Source organism: Phragmites australis, chromosome 10 (genome assembly GCF_958298935.1).
Source record: "Phragmites australis chromosome 10, lpPhrAust1.1, whole genome shotgun sequence".
NCBI lineage: Eukaryota > Viridiplantae > Streptophyta > Magnoliopsida > Poales > Poaceae > Phragmites > Phragmites australis.
In genome coordinates, this window is record NC_084930.1 from 33,572,840 (window position 1) to 33,589,355 (window position 16,516).

General features: G+C 44.7%; 2 protein-coding genes and 1 pseudogene across 2 annotated transcripts; 2 read left to right on the forward strand and 1 right to left on the reverse strand.

Moving 5' to 3' along the window:
- Positions 1-1,939: 1,939 nt before the first annotated feature.
- LOC133930283 (pentatricopeptide repeat-containing protein At2g35030, mitochondrial-like) lies at positions 1,940-5,188 on the forward strand (annotated as a pseudogene).
- A 2,031-nt stretch (positions 5,189-7,219) lies between these two features.
- On the forward strand, positions 7,220-9,135 carry LOC133930899 (peptide methionine sulfoxide reductase A5-like). Its single transcript, XM_062377669.1, has 4 exons — positions 7,220-7,628; positions 7,897-8,009; positions 8,380-8,524; positions 8,599-9,135. The coding sequence occupies exons 1-4, from the start codon at positions 7,356-7,358 to the stop codon at positions 8,794-8,796; spliced, it is 729 nt and encodes a 242-aa protein (XP_062233653.1). The 5' UTR covers positions 7,220-7,355; the 3' UTR covers positions 8,797-9,135.
- Positions 9,136-14,992: 5,857 nt separating this feature from the next.
- On the reverse strand, positions 14,993-15,697 carry LOC133883286 (protein SMALL AUXIN UP-REGULATED RNA 16-like). Its single transcript, XM_062322564.1, has one exon. The coding sequence runs from the start codon at positions 15,612-15,614 to the stop codon at positions 15,258-15,260; it is 357 nt and encodes a 118-aa protein (XP_062178548.1). The 5' UTR covers positions 15,615-15,697; the 3' UTR covers positions 14,993-15,257.
- Between the last annotated feature and the right edge of the window lie 819 nt (positions 15,698-16,516).

The window sequence follows — 16,516 nt, forward strand, 5'->3', positions numbered from 1 at the left end:
GAGAAATTTCTTTCTCATACTTATTCTCTTCATAAATAGACTTTCAATATTCTATTATTTTCACATAATTACCATGACACAAACAATACAGCTACAATATATAGTACGTATACATTATACGTGTATTTCGTAAGAAGAGAAGAATGTTGCATACACCTCTAATCCAAATCCCTTCTGCCACCAATCTCTCAACCACTCTCTTCTCTATTTCAGTGTTTTCTCAAATCCAAAGAGCAGCGTAGCACACACACGCTACCTATTTCATGGCTCCAAGCACAAATCAACCAGCAATACATATATGTATTTTATACGTAAACAGTCCTAATTCTGAGCCTAATTCCCTAATAGCTTTGTGGGCACTATGCTTCTCATGGAAGCCAGGAACCACATGCCTGCTACCCTCGTGGTCACGATTCCTGTGCAAGCCAGGAAGTACATGCATGTTAGATTGCATGGGAACCCAGTCATAGATTGCCTATAAGACAGGACGGCTGACAAAGTAGAGAGGCACAATTGCCTCCATATTTTACATTTACACAATGAACTCGTCTACATTCGGAGATCCATTCATGTTGTTTTCATCGGACTCGAGCGATGATGAGGACAAATTGATGTTACTGATCGACATCGAGGAGGAAGAGGTTGCTACCCAAGATCGCATGTGTCATCGTGGCTCTGTACTAGGACATGCGGTCGTAGACCATGGGCACCACGAATATGCTGCTTAGGGATGACAATTTATCTCGATTACCCTTTTAACCATAGATAAATATCCATAGGGTAAGGTATGAGTTGCATTTGCTACCCATGAGTATGTTCGTGGGTAGAAAATATTACCCGAGGGGTAAACGGGTATGGGTATGGGTAATACCCGTGAAACTCGTATACATGTACACTTTCTCTGATAGGTGGGTCCAAACTCTCTAACCCCTATCTTCCATCCTCATCCACTCACTTTCTCACCCTGCCAACCACTCAATCTCCCCGTCACCCCTCGATCACCCCCTCTGCACCCCCGTCCCTAGCAGACCGCCCTGCCTCGCCACGCCGCCCCACCGCCGCGTCACGTCGCACCACCCCGCGTCACTGCCCTAACCTGCCCCCACCTCATCCCGTCGCGTTGCCTTGCCGTGTCGCCCTACCACCTTGCGCCACTCCCTCTCCCGAGCTCTTAGCACGTCCCACCGCCTCACATCGCCCTTCCTTCCGCCCAGCGCCGTTGCCCCGCCTCATCCCGTCGCGTCATGCCATCGGCCCGCCCCACTGCTATGTGGGTAATGGGTATACCTGCGAGTGACAGGTTTGGCTCTGACCCTTCGCCTGGGGGCGGGTAAAAAACCGACGGATATGGGTATGGGTGAGCACTATCCATACATATTGTACCCGATTGCCATCCCTAGTGCTACTAGGCTATTCCAAGACTACTTCTCTGACATCCCAGTGTGTGGTGATGCATTGTTCTACCGTAGGTGAGGCCATCTTCAGTAGTAACACATTTATATATTTTGATGAGTACTAACGACTGGTCACCCTCTAAGGTTTCGGATGAGTCGGCCATTGTTCTTGAGAATTATCATTACTGTGGAGTACCATGACCAATAGTTTTGGCAGAAGAGGGATGCCACTGGGAAGCTGGGCGTGAGCCCCCTCCAAAAGATGACAACTATCATACGACAACTGGAATAAGGAGTCAGTCCAGACGCAGTGGACGAGTACGTTCAGATTAGTGCTAGCACAACGATGCTTGCCCTGACAAAATTTGTGGAAGCTATTGTCTTGCTTTTCTCTGTTTAGTACCTCCGCGCTCCCACTGCAAAGGACACTGTTCACTTGTTAGCCATTGGCGAGCAAAGAGGGTTCCTCAGGATGCTGGGGAGCATCGATTGCATGCATTCCTAAAAATCCTTCAGCACTAGTGGCGGTGTACGTGCATCAGGGGATGTTCGTGACGCGAGATGTGCACCAGAACATGGTCACCTAGCTGACTCTCCTCTCCGGGTACGCACACGGCGCGTCGATGAGGCGCAAGCACTGTTCGATCGGATGCCAGAGAAGAACATTGTCACATGGAACACGATGATGGAGGCGTATGCCACGGTGAGCCGCGTGGGCGATGCCTGCTTGCTATTTAATCACATGTTGGTGAGGGATGCTGGCTCTTGGAACATTCTGGATAATGTTGAAGTATAAGTGAATTTCTCATCTTTCTTTATCATCTTAGGCTTTTAGGTAAACTGATCGGTGCTTATAGTTCAATATAGTATCAGAGCCAGAGGTCTTGAAATCGAGTCTTGGCGGACGCGATTAAACAAAAAATTGTAGCTGACTCCTATTTCTATGTCTGAGGCCTGAGGGAGCCTCCAAGTGAGGAGGGTGTTCAAGTATAAGTGAATTGCCCATCTTTCTTCATTAAGTTAGACTTTTGAGTGAGCTGGTCGGTGCATGCAACTCAATAGATAAAGTGCACAAGTTGTTTGAGAGAATGTCTGAGAGGGACATGCTGGCATCGCACGGAACGTGAATGTTAATGAGGCTCGAGTGTTGTTTGATGGCACACCAGAGAGGAATATGGTTTCTTGGAATGCCATGATCTCCCGGTATGCAAGAAACCAGAGGATTGATGAAGCGCTTGATTTGTTCATGCAGATACCCATGAGGGATATTGCTTTGTGATTACCGGTTTTATCAAGAACAAAGATTTAAAGAAGGCAAGAGAGCTTTTTTATGAGATGCCTCAAAGGAATATGGTTACTTGTGTTATGTATAATGCGATAATATGAGCATTGATATTATTCCATATGTATAAAAACAAGAACTTAACAGCGTGAACCAAGTATACATGAACTTTGAATGTAAAATTGCAGGAAAAGCAAAACTATCAGATTCTATATTCATGTATATGTCAAAAGTTGGATAGCAAATACATATGATTTATAAAAGTGCTCTCAGTAAAAACATAACAATTGGCCCCAGGACTTTCAATGTTCTGCTCCCTAATTGTCCTAGAAAGAAAGTCATCGATTGGGGAATGTTTCTAAGATCTCAGCTAGTAAAATAACCTGAATTTGATTCTCAAGTTCTAAAGGCTCATCAAGGACAGTGTTGCAATTCGATGTCAAAGTGCTCATAAACAAAACAGTAGAAATAAATCACTACTGAGCCAAGCCATATATGAGATTGTACAACAAGTTGCACAAAAAAGAGACAACAATTTGCACTAGCAATCCAACTAGAAACAAACATGTAAAGAGCACTTAGAACTCACTGCAATACTAATACAATGATAAGAATAACATGTAGTATATGGATGACCCAGATCAACAAGTGTATCATTGTGAACAGGAACAGAGCCGATGCACACACCACTGAGCCTCCAGAACTACCAATTTCAACCAGATGACATGAGAAATCACAGGCTAAGCTAGTGTACTCAGTAAACAATCCCAATCTCAGAACAATGAATCATCTTCGAGCATACAAAAGTATGAACCTGCTGTCCAGAACATAGAAAGGACAAAATACTCACAAAGTGATTTCCTTAAATACACAGAGCAGCGAGGCAAGGCACGACACACCGGTCGATGTCCCAGAAATCGTATTCACCATCGTTTCCGCCGAAGAGGAAGACGGAGAGACAGAGTCTCACCGCACCGTGTTGGCGCGTGTGGGCGAGCCTCGGCAACCACATCACCAAAGAGTCCCAACAATGGAGCTCCTCCACCCAATCACTTTGAGCACTGAATCACCGAGCCAAAGCATGAACTCCACTCGGATCCAACCCAAGAGGTGAACCCCCAAAAAACCGAAAGAGATAAAGGTGTGAGAGCAAGAACACGGAGAGGATTTTCAATCGGTGAACAGGGAGAAGGAAACCGGCCTCCATATAGCGGCAGCAGCGCCCTCCAACACCACCCGAGCCCCTGGAAGGGTCGGAGGGTGGTTACGCCACCGCCGCCTGAACGCCACCCGCTCCTCTCTGCTCTTTTTTGTTTTTTTATCCACTCAACCCTAGCTGCACCGACGCCCTTGCCCTTGTACTCCCAGCCGAATGGGCCCGGGCCAAACAAAGGCCAAAAGGGCCAACTGGTTCAACTGATGAAAGCTCATGAAAACATTATAATTTCATGAATTTCTCAACAACTTAGACTACCATGATGAATGGTTACTTGCAAGGCATGCAGAGTGAACTGGCATTAGGGTTGTTTAGTGGTATGCTTATGGCGAGTATCAGACCAAATCAAGTGACATTTTTGGGTCCTCTTGATGCATGCAGCAATCTCGCGGCACTCTGTGAAGGGAAGCAGGTGTATCAGATGATATGCAAAACACATTTCAGTTTGAAAATACGCTTGTATGAAAATATGCAAGAAAATGGATATAAGCCGAATGATGTGACCTATGTGGTGTTGCTCTCAGCATGCAGTGCTCTGGTTTGGTTGACGAAGGGCTTAAATATTTGAATCCATGGTAAAAGATAGGTCAATTGCAGTTCGTGATGAACATTATACTTGCTTGATTGATCTTTGTAGCCGAACAGGACGACTTGATGATGCCAAAAGATTAATTCAGTGTCTTAAGATTAAGCCTACGTTAGGTTCCATCTGGAGTGCCCTTCTAGGTGGGTGTAATGCTCATGGAGATGAGAGCATTGTTAATTTGGCAGCTAGAAATATCTGGAAGTAGAACCTAATAATATTGGAACCTATACTCTCTTGTCTAACATCTATGCTTCTGCTGGTAAGTGGAAAGAAGCAGCAGAAATTAGGCCAAAGATGAATAATCGAGGACTAAAGAAACAACAGGATGTAGTTGGGTTGAGGTGGCAAATAAGGTTCATGTTTTTGTAGAACGTGATAAGTCCAACAGTGAATCTGACTTGATCAACGGTGTGCTGCAAGATATCCATCACAAGATGAGGATTGCTGGAACTATTCCCTGTGACCATATGCTTGTTGATGAGGAGCAAGTGGCTATTTAGTTACATTCTGAAGTATCTTCAATTGAACTGTGAGGATTCAGCCAAACAAATTTACAGAGTATCTTTCAACATTCTATCTGAGAAACCAGCCTACCTTCTAGAGTCCAGACCTATGTTGTGTCATGTATGAGCTCCATGCCCTAGCATTACGCCTGTGGCGAAAACGGTCGTCCTCTTGGAGCATTACTAAAACGGTTGATTCTTCTTTGTTGGGAGTATTCTTTACAATATCAATATCTTCTTCGAGCTCTACATCTTATGAGCTGGGGGGGGGGGGGGGGGCTGAGTAATAGTACCAACTTGCAGGAATCTTCACACCCAATTATGGGGATCTTATTTGCCTTGCTAACTTTGCCATATTCGAGAGCGTCTGCCATCCCAGGTTATGGTTCTTCCTACTTTTAAAGTTTTACTTTTCCTTACATTTTGATTGTTTACATTACCTTCACAGATGATAGATACAATTTCTTTAGGAAATTATTCATTTTTGCATTCCATTTTCATAACTCAAAGTAGTTTTTTGCACTTCGCCGACTTGTTGGTTAGTGAACTAACATGCACAATAATATCTCCTTTTTTAAAATTTTGGTTCAGATTGAGAGTACCAGTATCTTATATGGATAGTAGTATTAGACAACTTGATACTGTTGAGTTATTGTTTGGAGATAACAATGGTGCCCTGCTGCATGTTGTCTGATTGTCCTCGAAGAAACTTTGGTTTCGCCTTTTCTATTGATCTTGATCTTCGACTCACCTTTGTTATGACTTATGAAGTCCTAGGAAATAAGTTGCTTCTTTTATGATAGAATGATAAGGTGCTGTCATACAACATCATAGCATGTCTAAGAACCACATACCATACCAATCCTTCAGCAGCTTGGCTTGGCCTTTCATTCTTAGCCTGTAGTTGAAGAAAGAATTTTGCAGACATCTGACAAAAGCGTTCCTGCAGAACTCCGTGGCAGCAATGAGCTCAGTACTCGAGCAACAACTGCAGCAAATGGCTACCTTTTAGCAGGTGAGCAGAACTAGCCAGTCTCATACATGCAGCAAAGAGTTCAGGAGCAGCAGCCCTGGAGTTGCGGATGAGAAGACGGTTTCATGTGCCAGAATATTAGGAATGGATGTGTTTGCTCTGTTGCTGCTTCTTCAGGGGATGTTAGCTGGAGCACATATTGCCACTAGAACACACTGTATGCCTGCACAGTATCTTTGTGCAAACTGCGTGTTTAACTGGATAGTGTATATTAAGTGCTTGATTGTTACTTGACCCTGTACAGGTCCAACATATGTCACTGGCATTGCACTTGTCCTAGAGGATGCATAATTGCATGTAATTGTAAATCTAAATACTGCATGGCTACATTTCAGGGCATGCACCGCATATTGCTACTTCTCAAGTGATTTTGTCGTTAGCCACACTCACTCTCATTTGGAGTTTGTTTTTAGAAAAAGGAGGAAAAAATGAATTGTTTAACCCAAGAAGCATCACCTTCCCATCATTAGGCCCAAACATGGGGGGAATCGAAATCGTGTGGGTGGTATCCCGAAAGTGCTGTGCGGCACCTTCAAGTCATCGGCCCCATCGTCGTCACCACCAGACTCTCCTCAACCACCTCCTTCATTGGCTCCAGCGAGAAACTTCTTGCACCCCTGCTCCCGCTCCGTCTCTGGTGGCTCTTGTTGTCAGTCGCCGCCACGCTAACCCCATGTTGTTCAATAGTTAATTTGATGCCCCAACTGCCAACCCCATCCACTGCCTCTCTTGTTGCTCATGGCTCTGGTGGTGCCACCCTCACTAAGCCACCACCCACCACCGATCTGGCTATCAGCCTAGAGCTTCCCTACAAGCCCGAAGCCCCCAATCCGAACCCTAACAACACCCAAATCTAGATCTCCAAAAATATTCAGATAAAAATATAACTAAAAAATAAGAAACAAAAAAGAAAAAATTCAACGTCCTACAAGTAACCGTTTGCATTGAATTTTTTTAGCACTATATTGTAGATCTTCTGCACCAAAAAATTTCAAAAATTTCCATGATCATTTTGATAGTATTTTGAATTTTGAGATCACTGAAATGCTGCATTTTAATCTTTTTAAACCTGTCACCTTTTATAAGAGCTATAAAATTTCAAAATAGACGTATGTATTTACAATTTTTAGATTTAAAAAATATAACTCTACAGACCATTGTAGGCCCACTTGTTCAGCCCAAAAAGCCCAACTTCCCACCCTGCCTCGCTTATCCACCGTCTCCCCGAATAGTCCCTCCCACACCGACGAGTAACCAACAATCCCACCCGCCGGTTGGTAATCCTCCTCCCGGATCCCGATCTCCGACCGACCCGACCTCCCGGCGATTCCGACCGACGCGATGGCCCCCTCCGCCGCCGCCTCCGCGGCAATGGTAGCGGTGATCATTCTCCTTGTCGCGGGGGCCTCCGGCGCGCGCCTCCAGGGCCGCGCGGCGCCGCTGCCGCGTGGGGGCGCGCCGGCGACGGCAGTGTTCGCGCTGGGAAGCTTCTGGCGGTCGGAGGCGTCGTTTGGGTGCCTCCCCGGCGTGATCCGCACTTCTGTCGGCTACGCCGGCGGTTCCAAGGCCAACCCCGAGTACCGCAACCTCGCCGACCACGCCGAGTGCGTCAAGGTGCAAACTTCACCCGTTCTAGTAGCCTCTGGCCCTCAAATACTTCTCCTATTCAGCGATGCTGCGAGTGGTAGCTTAGTTCATGTGCAGCCGCGTGCTTGAAAAAAATGGACATGTCTGGTCGACGCATGCTGGCATGCTTGATCCAGCTTCATTTTTATTTATTGATTTAGTTGTTTGCATTATAAGTCTGGAAATATTAGGCACTGAAGTGTTTCCTGAGCAATAATGATTGGCATTGACCATTTATCGCTCTTGAATCTTATAGGTTGAGTATGATCCCCGGTTGATTCACTACAAGCAGCTTTTGGATGTGTTCTGGGCAAGTCATGATCCTCGGGAGGTGTTTGGGCAAGGACCAGATGTTGGTAATCAGTATAGGTAATTGAATTCTCATCTCTTTCTGGCAAATGAGGTCCTCCTTTTTTACGATTTGACATGGCCGTTTTGTCTAGTAAGATTATGATCAGTCTGTTTGTGTCCCATGACCATTCCATGTTAGATGAATTTTGGTTACAGTGCTAAGGTGAGGCTACTATCAGACTAAAGCCACCATTTTTGTCCTTTAAATCATGGTATCATGAAATTGATAATGGATTGGCTTGACAAGGACTTTTTTACATTACAATATGTTATGGTAATTTTTTAAGCAAGTAATTTTCTTGAATGAACACCATGGTTGTTCTGCACCATTATTTGATAGGTCCCAAAGACCGTACTGTTAATTGTGGAGTCACTTGTGTGGTTGCAGATCTATCATCTTCGCTAATGGAACCATTGAGGCCAGATTGGCTGCTCTTAGCAAAGAAAGAGAACAAACTAAGGATCGCAGCAGTGTTATTACCACACAGATCCAACCATTGGGGTCATTTTATCCTGCTGAACCAGAACATCAGGTAGCAATGCCATATGCGTTCTATGTTTCTTCTATTTATTGTTTGCACTTACGTGAGCTAAAATTTGATGCTAGAAATTTGAGCTGAAACGCAAGCCATTCCTCCTGCAACTGATTGGGAACCTGCCAGAGGAGGAGCTCCAGACATCGACTCTAGCTGCAAAGTTGAATGCATATGCTGCTGAGCTTTGCCCTGCAAATACCCAAAAGAAAATTAGCTCCAAGATCGATGAGACCGCTAAGAAAGGATGGCCCATCTTAAGGGAAAATTAGTTCAAGCTGGCTTCTAGACTCAAACCGACTGTTGCAACGTAGACACAAGAGATGTGCATGATTTTGCAGAAAGGATTTTTGTAGGAATATTTTAGCAGTTCAATGTTGTCGGTGTTACCATTATGCTGCATCCAATCAGTCATCCATTCTTCACTTCACTCTTAAAGATATATAGTTGTTCATAGCATCTTCATTTTGAGGTTTTCACTATAGAAGCTGTATGTGTTGCCCCATTTGTGACCTGAATTTATGGTCCGAGCTTATTGAACAGACGTTGAAGTTGTAAGTTGTAACTTTGGTTGTTTCAGTTGTGAAATATAGATAGTACATTCTTATTCAGAGGAGCTTATGCTGGTCGTGAGTGATACTTGATGTAAATGTGATCATGAAAGTTGGGTTTTGTTGAAAGCGGAAAATACATAAACCTCATGTTCTCTCACTTAACCTTCATTTTTTTTCCTTATCTTCCACAAGACTGCACGACTTAAGTTATATTCCAATTTCCCATACGGTCCTGGTTATATCAAGATAAATTCACTCTAATTTAAATGATTTAATATGATGCCGACATATATTGGATTGAAAACCTAAATGATTCGGTCAAGTCCAACCCCCTTGCTAATTGGTGATTACATGCATTCCAAAACAACATGCGTGTAAGATTAATTTACAGAGTTAGGTTCCTTTGAGAAACTGAGTTGGGATGTTTTATCGAAATTTTAAGGACAACAAAATGGATGCCAAAATGAGAAATAAAAATGATTTACGGACAACAAGTTCATGTACCAATAAGTAAAAATGAGTTATAGATGACAAAACGAAAAGCAAAAGCCGGTGACTTTGGGCTTCTGAATTTGTCATCCAATCCAGAACCATCATGTCCATCCAAAACGATCTCATCTCATTTAACTTTGTCCAACCAACCAAACATTATCTGAGTTTATCATCTATAACCAATTCCGGTTGGGTTGACTGTCCTGAAGTCTTTCTCCAGGAAATGCAGGAGAGTGTCCATGCAAGTCGAGATATTTCTGCAAATCAGTGGTGGCAGCTTAAGAATCGGTGAGCATGGGAATGATATTGAATACAATTGTGTATCCTCCATCCCCCCCCCCCCCCCCCAAAAAAAACCCCCAAGGCATCCACCTGGGCCTAGCATATTTCTAGACAGTATTTTTGGTAGATATATTTGTAGCAACTTTCTCTTGCACATCGGTTCTTGTTAGTTAAATGTTAGCAAAGGCTACCTATAGTTCTCTGCAGCTGCGGATGGAAAGTCACTTAAAATCTACTGCTCTGTATTATTGCTACCTCATTATCTTTAGCAGTAAACCCCAATCTGTTTCTGATGGCATAGGAATGTGGTCCTCGCTTCACTCTGAAGCTGCTCGCCTTGCAGCATGGGACCTTGGACACAAAAAGCGGAGAGTGGGTTCACAAGGTACTATTGCCACACTACAGCCCTAACTAACGATTTGCCGGTATAACACAAAATCTTTTGCAAATTGCAGCTGCGCATGGATACAAGCAGGATAAGATTTTTCTTGTAGTGGAGCATGGAATCTCCATGCTCAATCGGCTGGAGTTGCAGTTTTATTCTTGGAAATTACTGTAGAGGATGCTTTGCGCTTAGAGTCGATCATCAGTGTAACGAACTTCCTTGCATGTTCAAGCCATCTCGTGGCTCGATCCAATGAGTTTATACGAACTTTGTTCCCATCATTTCCATCTAACCTTTGGGCGCGCTGAAGTTGCGCTATGGCTTTATTTCATTATGATTTCGGCGCAAGATATCGTCAAAATCAGTCTGTCATGCTAGGTCATTATCCAAGAGCTGGATTACACACACCCTTTGTTTCGCCATCGAAGAACTTGTCATTGCCATCGCCTGTCCCCATTTTCTCGTGTGGTGCCATGCCAAAAACCCCAATGTTGCTGCCATGGCGCAGCTGCTGCCCATGATCAAATGCCCGAGGCCCTGATGCCCACGTCTCCATGGATGATGGGAGTCATTGAATGTGACTGCCCGTTGCTCCTGGATTTTAATTTGAAACAGCTTTGGACGTTGTACCGGTAGTCGAAACGAGCTCCAGTCTGGCTAGTGGCCACACTACACATGGGGTCCGAAGCTCCGAGCCCATGACCGCACGTACATCCGTGCAGGCCGAGGCGTACGACAGCGCGTGTGCTCTGCTGCCTACCCTGCCTCTGCACCCACTCTCAGGTCGCTACTGACCTGGCCTCGGGCGCCCTGAGGTTATCTCCGACACAATAAGAATAAGAGATAGGTGTTATCTTTTATTTCTTTTAGTATATATATTTTAAAAAAATGTTTCTAATTTTTTTATATCTTATAATATTTAGAGCTCTGGTTCAAAAGCTAGCTCAATAACATTCTCTTTCACGTCAATAAGATTTCACTCTATATCAATTTTATCTCCAACTTATTTATTTTTCTCTTTTATACGTGTCATAATAATAAGAGTTAACTGATATCTATATTGGAGCTGCACATAGAGATGCCCGAGCGTCAGTTATTGCCACCTGCCCCCTCTGCACCTGGTGGCCCGTGGTCACGGGCGGCCGCACATCACATGGCGTGCCCCGCCGCGGCGGCATGGCATGTTCTATGGCTCCACTTGAATGGGTGGCTCATATGTATCGTCTCTGCGGCTCCGCTTCTTGGACGCAGTGGCAGTCGGTGCGCATGGCGCTCTGCTCTGCTCCGCCCTTCTAGCTTACGTACATTGGATTAGCTTGCCTCTCAGGGTAAGAAATTGAAGTTACTGAAAGCAAGAATCAGCAATGTTCAATTCTGCTCCCGGTCCCAGTCAGTAAAAATCGGCCGTGGTACTTGGATCGGACCTTACTGTTTCAACCGAGCGCCTTTAGATCGAACTGACATGCCACCAGCAGATATCTGTGGTTTAACAGAGACGGGCCACTTTTGCACCGACTGCTTCAATCGAGCTTGGACTCTGGGCAAACAGCCCAGTACCGGTAGTAGGATGATCCTTCGCAAGCACGGATTCCGCAAAGGATATTGAGGTCATCAGCAGAATAAGAATGTCATATGCTTCTGAAGTTCTGAGTTGTGACTGCAATTGATCGGCGTGCAGCCCCCGGTGCAGCGGTCGCCCATGCTCGCACGCATGTTTAGCGCCAGCGCCAGCGGGGGCGGGGCTAGAGAGCGACAGCGCACGACGGGGCACGCTGGTGGTGGTGCCGCCCGCCGGGCCGGGCCGGGAGGTACGCCAAGTTGCCGCCGCGCCCGTGGTTTTGGCGTTCGCCGCGTCCGTCATCGTGCATGCTCATGGACGTGGTGCCCAGCCGGCCACTTGCATTGTCACTGCTGCCGTGCCGCCTCACTCACCTAAGAGGCACATGAGCGATCGCTCCACTGCTATACAAACTATTTTTTAATACTCAGAGTGTTTTTTTTATAGGTACGTTATATAGTAAATTGAGTGAGTGATTTTGAGAGATGAACTATAGAAGAAGTTGTTTGTATAAAGATTATTTTTACAGGTGGTTTCTTATGTGAACTGTCTGTGAAAATCGTACTATTTTTACAGACGTTTTTTTTTATGTGAATCGTTAGTGAAAATAGTTATTTTCGCAGACAGTTTTTATATGAACTGTTTATAAAAATAGTATAATTTCCACAAACGGTTCATATAAAGAAACATCTGTAAAAATAAAAACAAGAACTCAATCTTTCAAGTCGTTTTTAGTTTTAAAAAAATCGACAAATACGACGAAGTTGGAGAGAAATGGATGTAACTTTTTCTATAGATGCATGTAGAGTAAAAAAAACATCCAAATCGAAGTCTGTATGCAAGAGTTATAACCATTTTGCCGAAGACGGTTCGTAGCAATTATCACGAGTGATTCACTTAAGTAACCGTATGTGAAAACTTTCAGCATAAAAGGTTGAAATAATAAAATATCTCGTTTCAATCACAGCTACTTGATAGGTGAGGTGGCGAAAGCGGTTCGCACGTGAGGGTAGAGGGGAGAGAGGTCGCGAGTTCGATTACTATGAAATGCAAAAACTAAAAATAGTACGAAAATATAGCGTGACCATTAACTTGCAACGGCATGACTACGGGATTCCTCGGGTAAAAAGAAAGCTTTTTCATTTTTTTTAAAAATAATAAGTCAGAGATCGATTATCACAAATAATTTACTTTAAAAAACCGTCCATAAAAATAAGTTACGAAGAGTATATCTAACAATAGTTAAAAGGCGGTAGTGCTTGTGCTGCGCCGCCGATGCCGAACCAACAGGCGCAGGCAGGCAGGTTCGCCTCGATCGCCGGACGGGGTCCGCGCGGGCGATCGGGTGCTTTGCTCGGTCGGCTCCTGGCACGAATCGATCGGTGGATCGGCTGGTTGGTGGCCCGTGTCGTACACATGCACGAGCGTCCGGGTTAACTCCTGACCGTGCGCGTGTGCTGCAAGGGTCCCAGTTACTCCCAAAAGTCAGTGCAGTTCGATTCGATCGCTGCTGGCGCTGGGTCTGCGCACCGATCGGCCCATTTCACATGGAGATCGAGTGGATCCATGTGACCTGGGGCACCCATGCATCCTTAACGTTGCCGTTTGATTCACTAAAATAAATTAGATGTTAAAAAGTAAAATAATAATTTTTTATTAATTTTATTCACAAAATTATTTTTTCATAAGTTAACTTAAAAAATCATTTTTATTAAAAAATTAATTTTCTTAAAAAAATTTGAATCAAGAAAAACTCTGCCAAACAAACTTTTAAATATACTAAGTGCAATTGATTAGGTACGGTGTATATTTGTATATATATATAGTTGACTCGTGAGTCATAACTCGGCACATCATTCATACGTAGACAGTTGACTCTATATATTATAGATCTAACTTTAGCATAAGAAGCTAAAGAAATGTCCATAATTTCGCTTCCAAGAAAGAAATGTTTCTCGACGAAGAGGAGAAAAATAAATAAGGCGATACCCCATTTTCAAGCTAGGCAGATCATTATTTTTTAGAGTTTTTAGGCAGATCATTATGCACAGAGACAGCCTCGATGGTAAGAAAAAGGGAAATTGCGGTTACGTGAAAAGAGGCGACGTACTCTGAGCTGTGATCGATCGACAACCAGCTGCATGCATGCTGCCTAGATCGTGGTCAGTACAAACACACGACAATCGCCACAACGGAGAGTGACACTGCACATATCTCTCAATTACTGCCCCCATGTTCTTCTATATCCGTTCGCACGACCAACGGCAATCAAGCCTGCTGAAAGCTGCACCCAACTGATTCACAGTCACACTTGTACGTAGGAGCAACTCACAGTATTTGTTTCTTAAATACCTAGGAGAGTCACATATCATTGTATTAAAAAAATAAAAATAAAAATATAAAAAATCATATGCCGCGGTTTTAGAGTTTATATGCATGTTGCGGACGAAATAACACGACTAACCTGATCACACACGACCGCTAGACAGGACCCATGTCCAGTTGCCCCAAATCTCTAAGCCCGATCATGATCCAGAGTTGCGCTTTCTCTCTAGCTAGTTGCAGCACTCGTTGTACATTCTGGAGAGTGTCGTTAAAAACATAATCATTCATGTGCTTTCAAATCGTCCACACCTTCAAAACGATCAACGAGTTTAGGCCCTACTTCAATTGTTGAGCGACTGTGTCCACAACCTTGATCCATTGTGCACTGAAAACCGAATCCTCCTGATGAGGGAATATGTCTGGGAAGCCAGCCTGGTAAAACATGGAGGACTCTCAATTGTTTTTTCCCCAGAGGAACCAGGAGAGGAACACATCTGTAATTCTGTATATCTGATCTCGGTTGCCAGCTCTTGCTAGCCAGAGGTCGGCCAATATCTTTGCATGCATGTACAGAAAGACAAAAAAATGATGGTTCACCTGTCCAATATCTGAAGGACGGAGTAGAACACATCACATACAACGTACACGCGACAATGGCCAGTCAGTAGCCAATGGAGCGAGTAAGCTCGATCTTCTCCTCCCTCTTTCTTGTTCGATCTAATTATATAGTCCGTGCATGCACCACTAAGAGATCAAATTTTATATATTTTAACTAATATTTAATTAAATTATAAGAATGTTTAGTGTATAAAAATTATATAATTAGATTTACAATTCAAAATGACTTCACACTATATATATATATTGTAGCTATAAATAATATATTTGTAAAAAAGCATTAGTCAAAATTCAGCTTCAAAGATCGAGCTCAAAAAATACGTCTACTCTTTCTTTTGAAAGAGTACTTCTCTAATCCATATTTACACTACACACACAATTAACTTGATCTCGGTTGTGATCAATCACCGAGCTAGCTAGGTAGGGCATAGGTAGGTAGGTAGCTGGGCCAAATCAATGAATCGAACGAATAGCCACGCCCACATGCATGCATGCATGGCCGCGTGCACCTCGCGTGGTTCACCGGGCGCCGCCGCAGGCGAGGGCGGAGGTGAGGGAGCGGAAGGCGACCTCCTCGCAGGGGAGCACGAGGATGCCGCCGGCCCCCGCGCCGGCGAACCCGAACTCCTCCTCGGCGCGCAGCAGCAGGGACCGGAACTCGGGCCGGTCCAGCAGCGCGATGGGCACCACGAACCGCCGCCGCCGCTCGCCTACGTACACCGCGAAGTGGCCCCTCGGCACGTCCGACGGCAGGCTCTCTTCCTCCTCGTCGTGCTCCTCGTACCCGTGCTGCTGCTGCCGCCGCCCCAGGCTCGAGCACCGCCTCAGGATCTGCTTCAGCCCCGCCGCCGCCGCGCCGCCCTTCTTGATCGCCATTAATGATAAATGGATCTCGATCGGTCCGCGAGCCGAAGGGAGCAGCTAGTGCCACTTGACTCGAACTCGGCTGGTGAATGCTGATGGGGGACGACGACGGCGAGCGGGAGGGCGCGGGGTATATATAGTGGCAGGAGACCGGTGGAGAGACCAGAGAGTTACACCGCATCAGCTGCCATGGTTGGTGGTAGTGGGGTGGGGTGGGGTGGGGGCGGGCGCCCGTGGGCTTGCCGGGCTTGGGGGCCGCACCACCCCACCCGTCTCCGTGTTTTCACCGTACGTTTGTGCGGAGAGAGACGCATAGTCAAGTTGGTACTCATTTGCTTTGTGAATATTTTATAAGTAAGTTGTACGCATGTACTTACTCACGTATATATATATATATATATATATCACACTTATATCCATATATTTATATAGATACTTTCTAGCATACATTAAAATAAAATTAGAGGTATAATCTCATATAGCACGAGCAGACGCTTTGACTACTAAAGACACTCATATATGTCTAGTATACTCGTCGGATTTTAATATGGGGGGTACGTGATCTTAGGCCCCTACCTAGTCTAGGTGACCTTAAATTTTTCTTTTCTTTTCTCTTTTTGAGATTTTAAATTATTTTTCCTAAGGTTATAGTTCAATTTGGAACAACCAGATGTATGATATATTTTTTCTAATTCTCTCATAAATCTGACTATGGGTCCATTTGGTTGGGCTTATTTTCGGCTTCTTATCTCTAGAAGTCAGAAGCCAACCAAACGGCTCGCTTCTCAGTTCAGTTTCTGAAAAACGAGAGGGCCTAGAAGCTCAAAAAAGACTGTCGGCCAAGAAGCAAGCTCAGGCGTGCCTCCTCAGCTTCCGCGGGATACGTTTCAAGTATAGGTCTCAAGTTTGGGTGA

Excerpts from the sequence above, each read along its gene's own strand:
- LOC133883286 (XM_062322564.1), bottom strand. The coding sequence starts at position 15,614 with ATGGCGATCAAGAAGGGCGGCGCGGCGGCGGCGGGGCTGAAGCAGATC.
- LOC133930899 (XM_062377669.1), top strand. The coding sequence starts at position 7,356 with ATGGCCCCCTCCGCCGCCGCCTCCGCGGCAATGGTAGCGGTGATCATT. Across the intron at positions 7,629-7,896 it reads ACCACGCCGAGTGCGTCAAG|GTTGAGTATGATCCCCGGTT; the intron begins GTGCAAACTTCA and ends TGAATCTTATAG. Across the intron at positions 8,525-8,598 it reads CTGCTGAACCAGAACATCAG|AAATTTGAGCTGAAACGCAA; the intron begins GTAGCAATGCCA and ends ATTTGATGCTAG.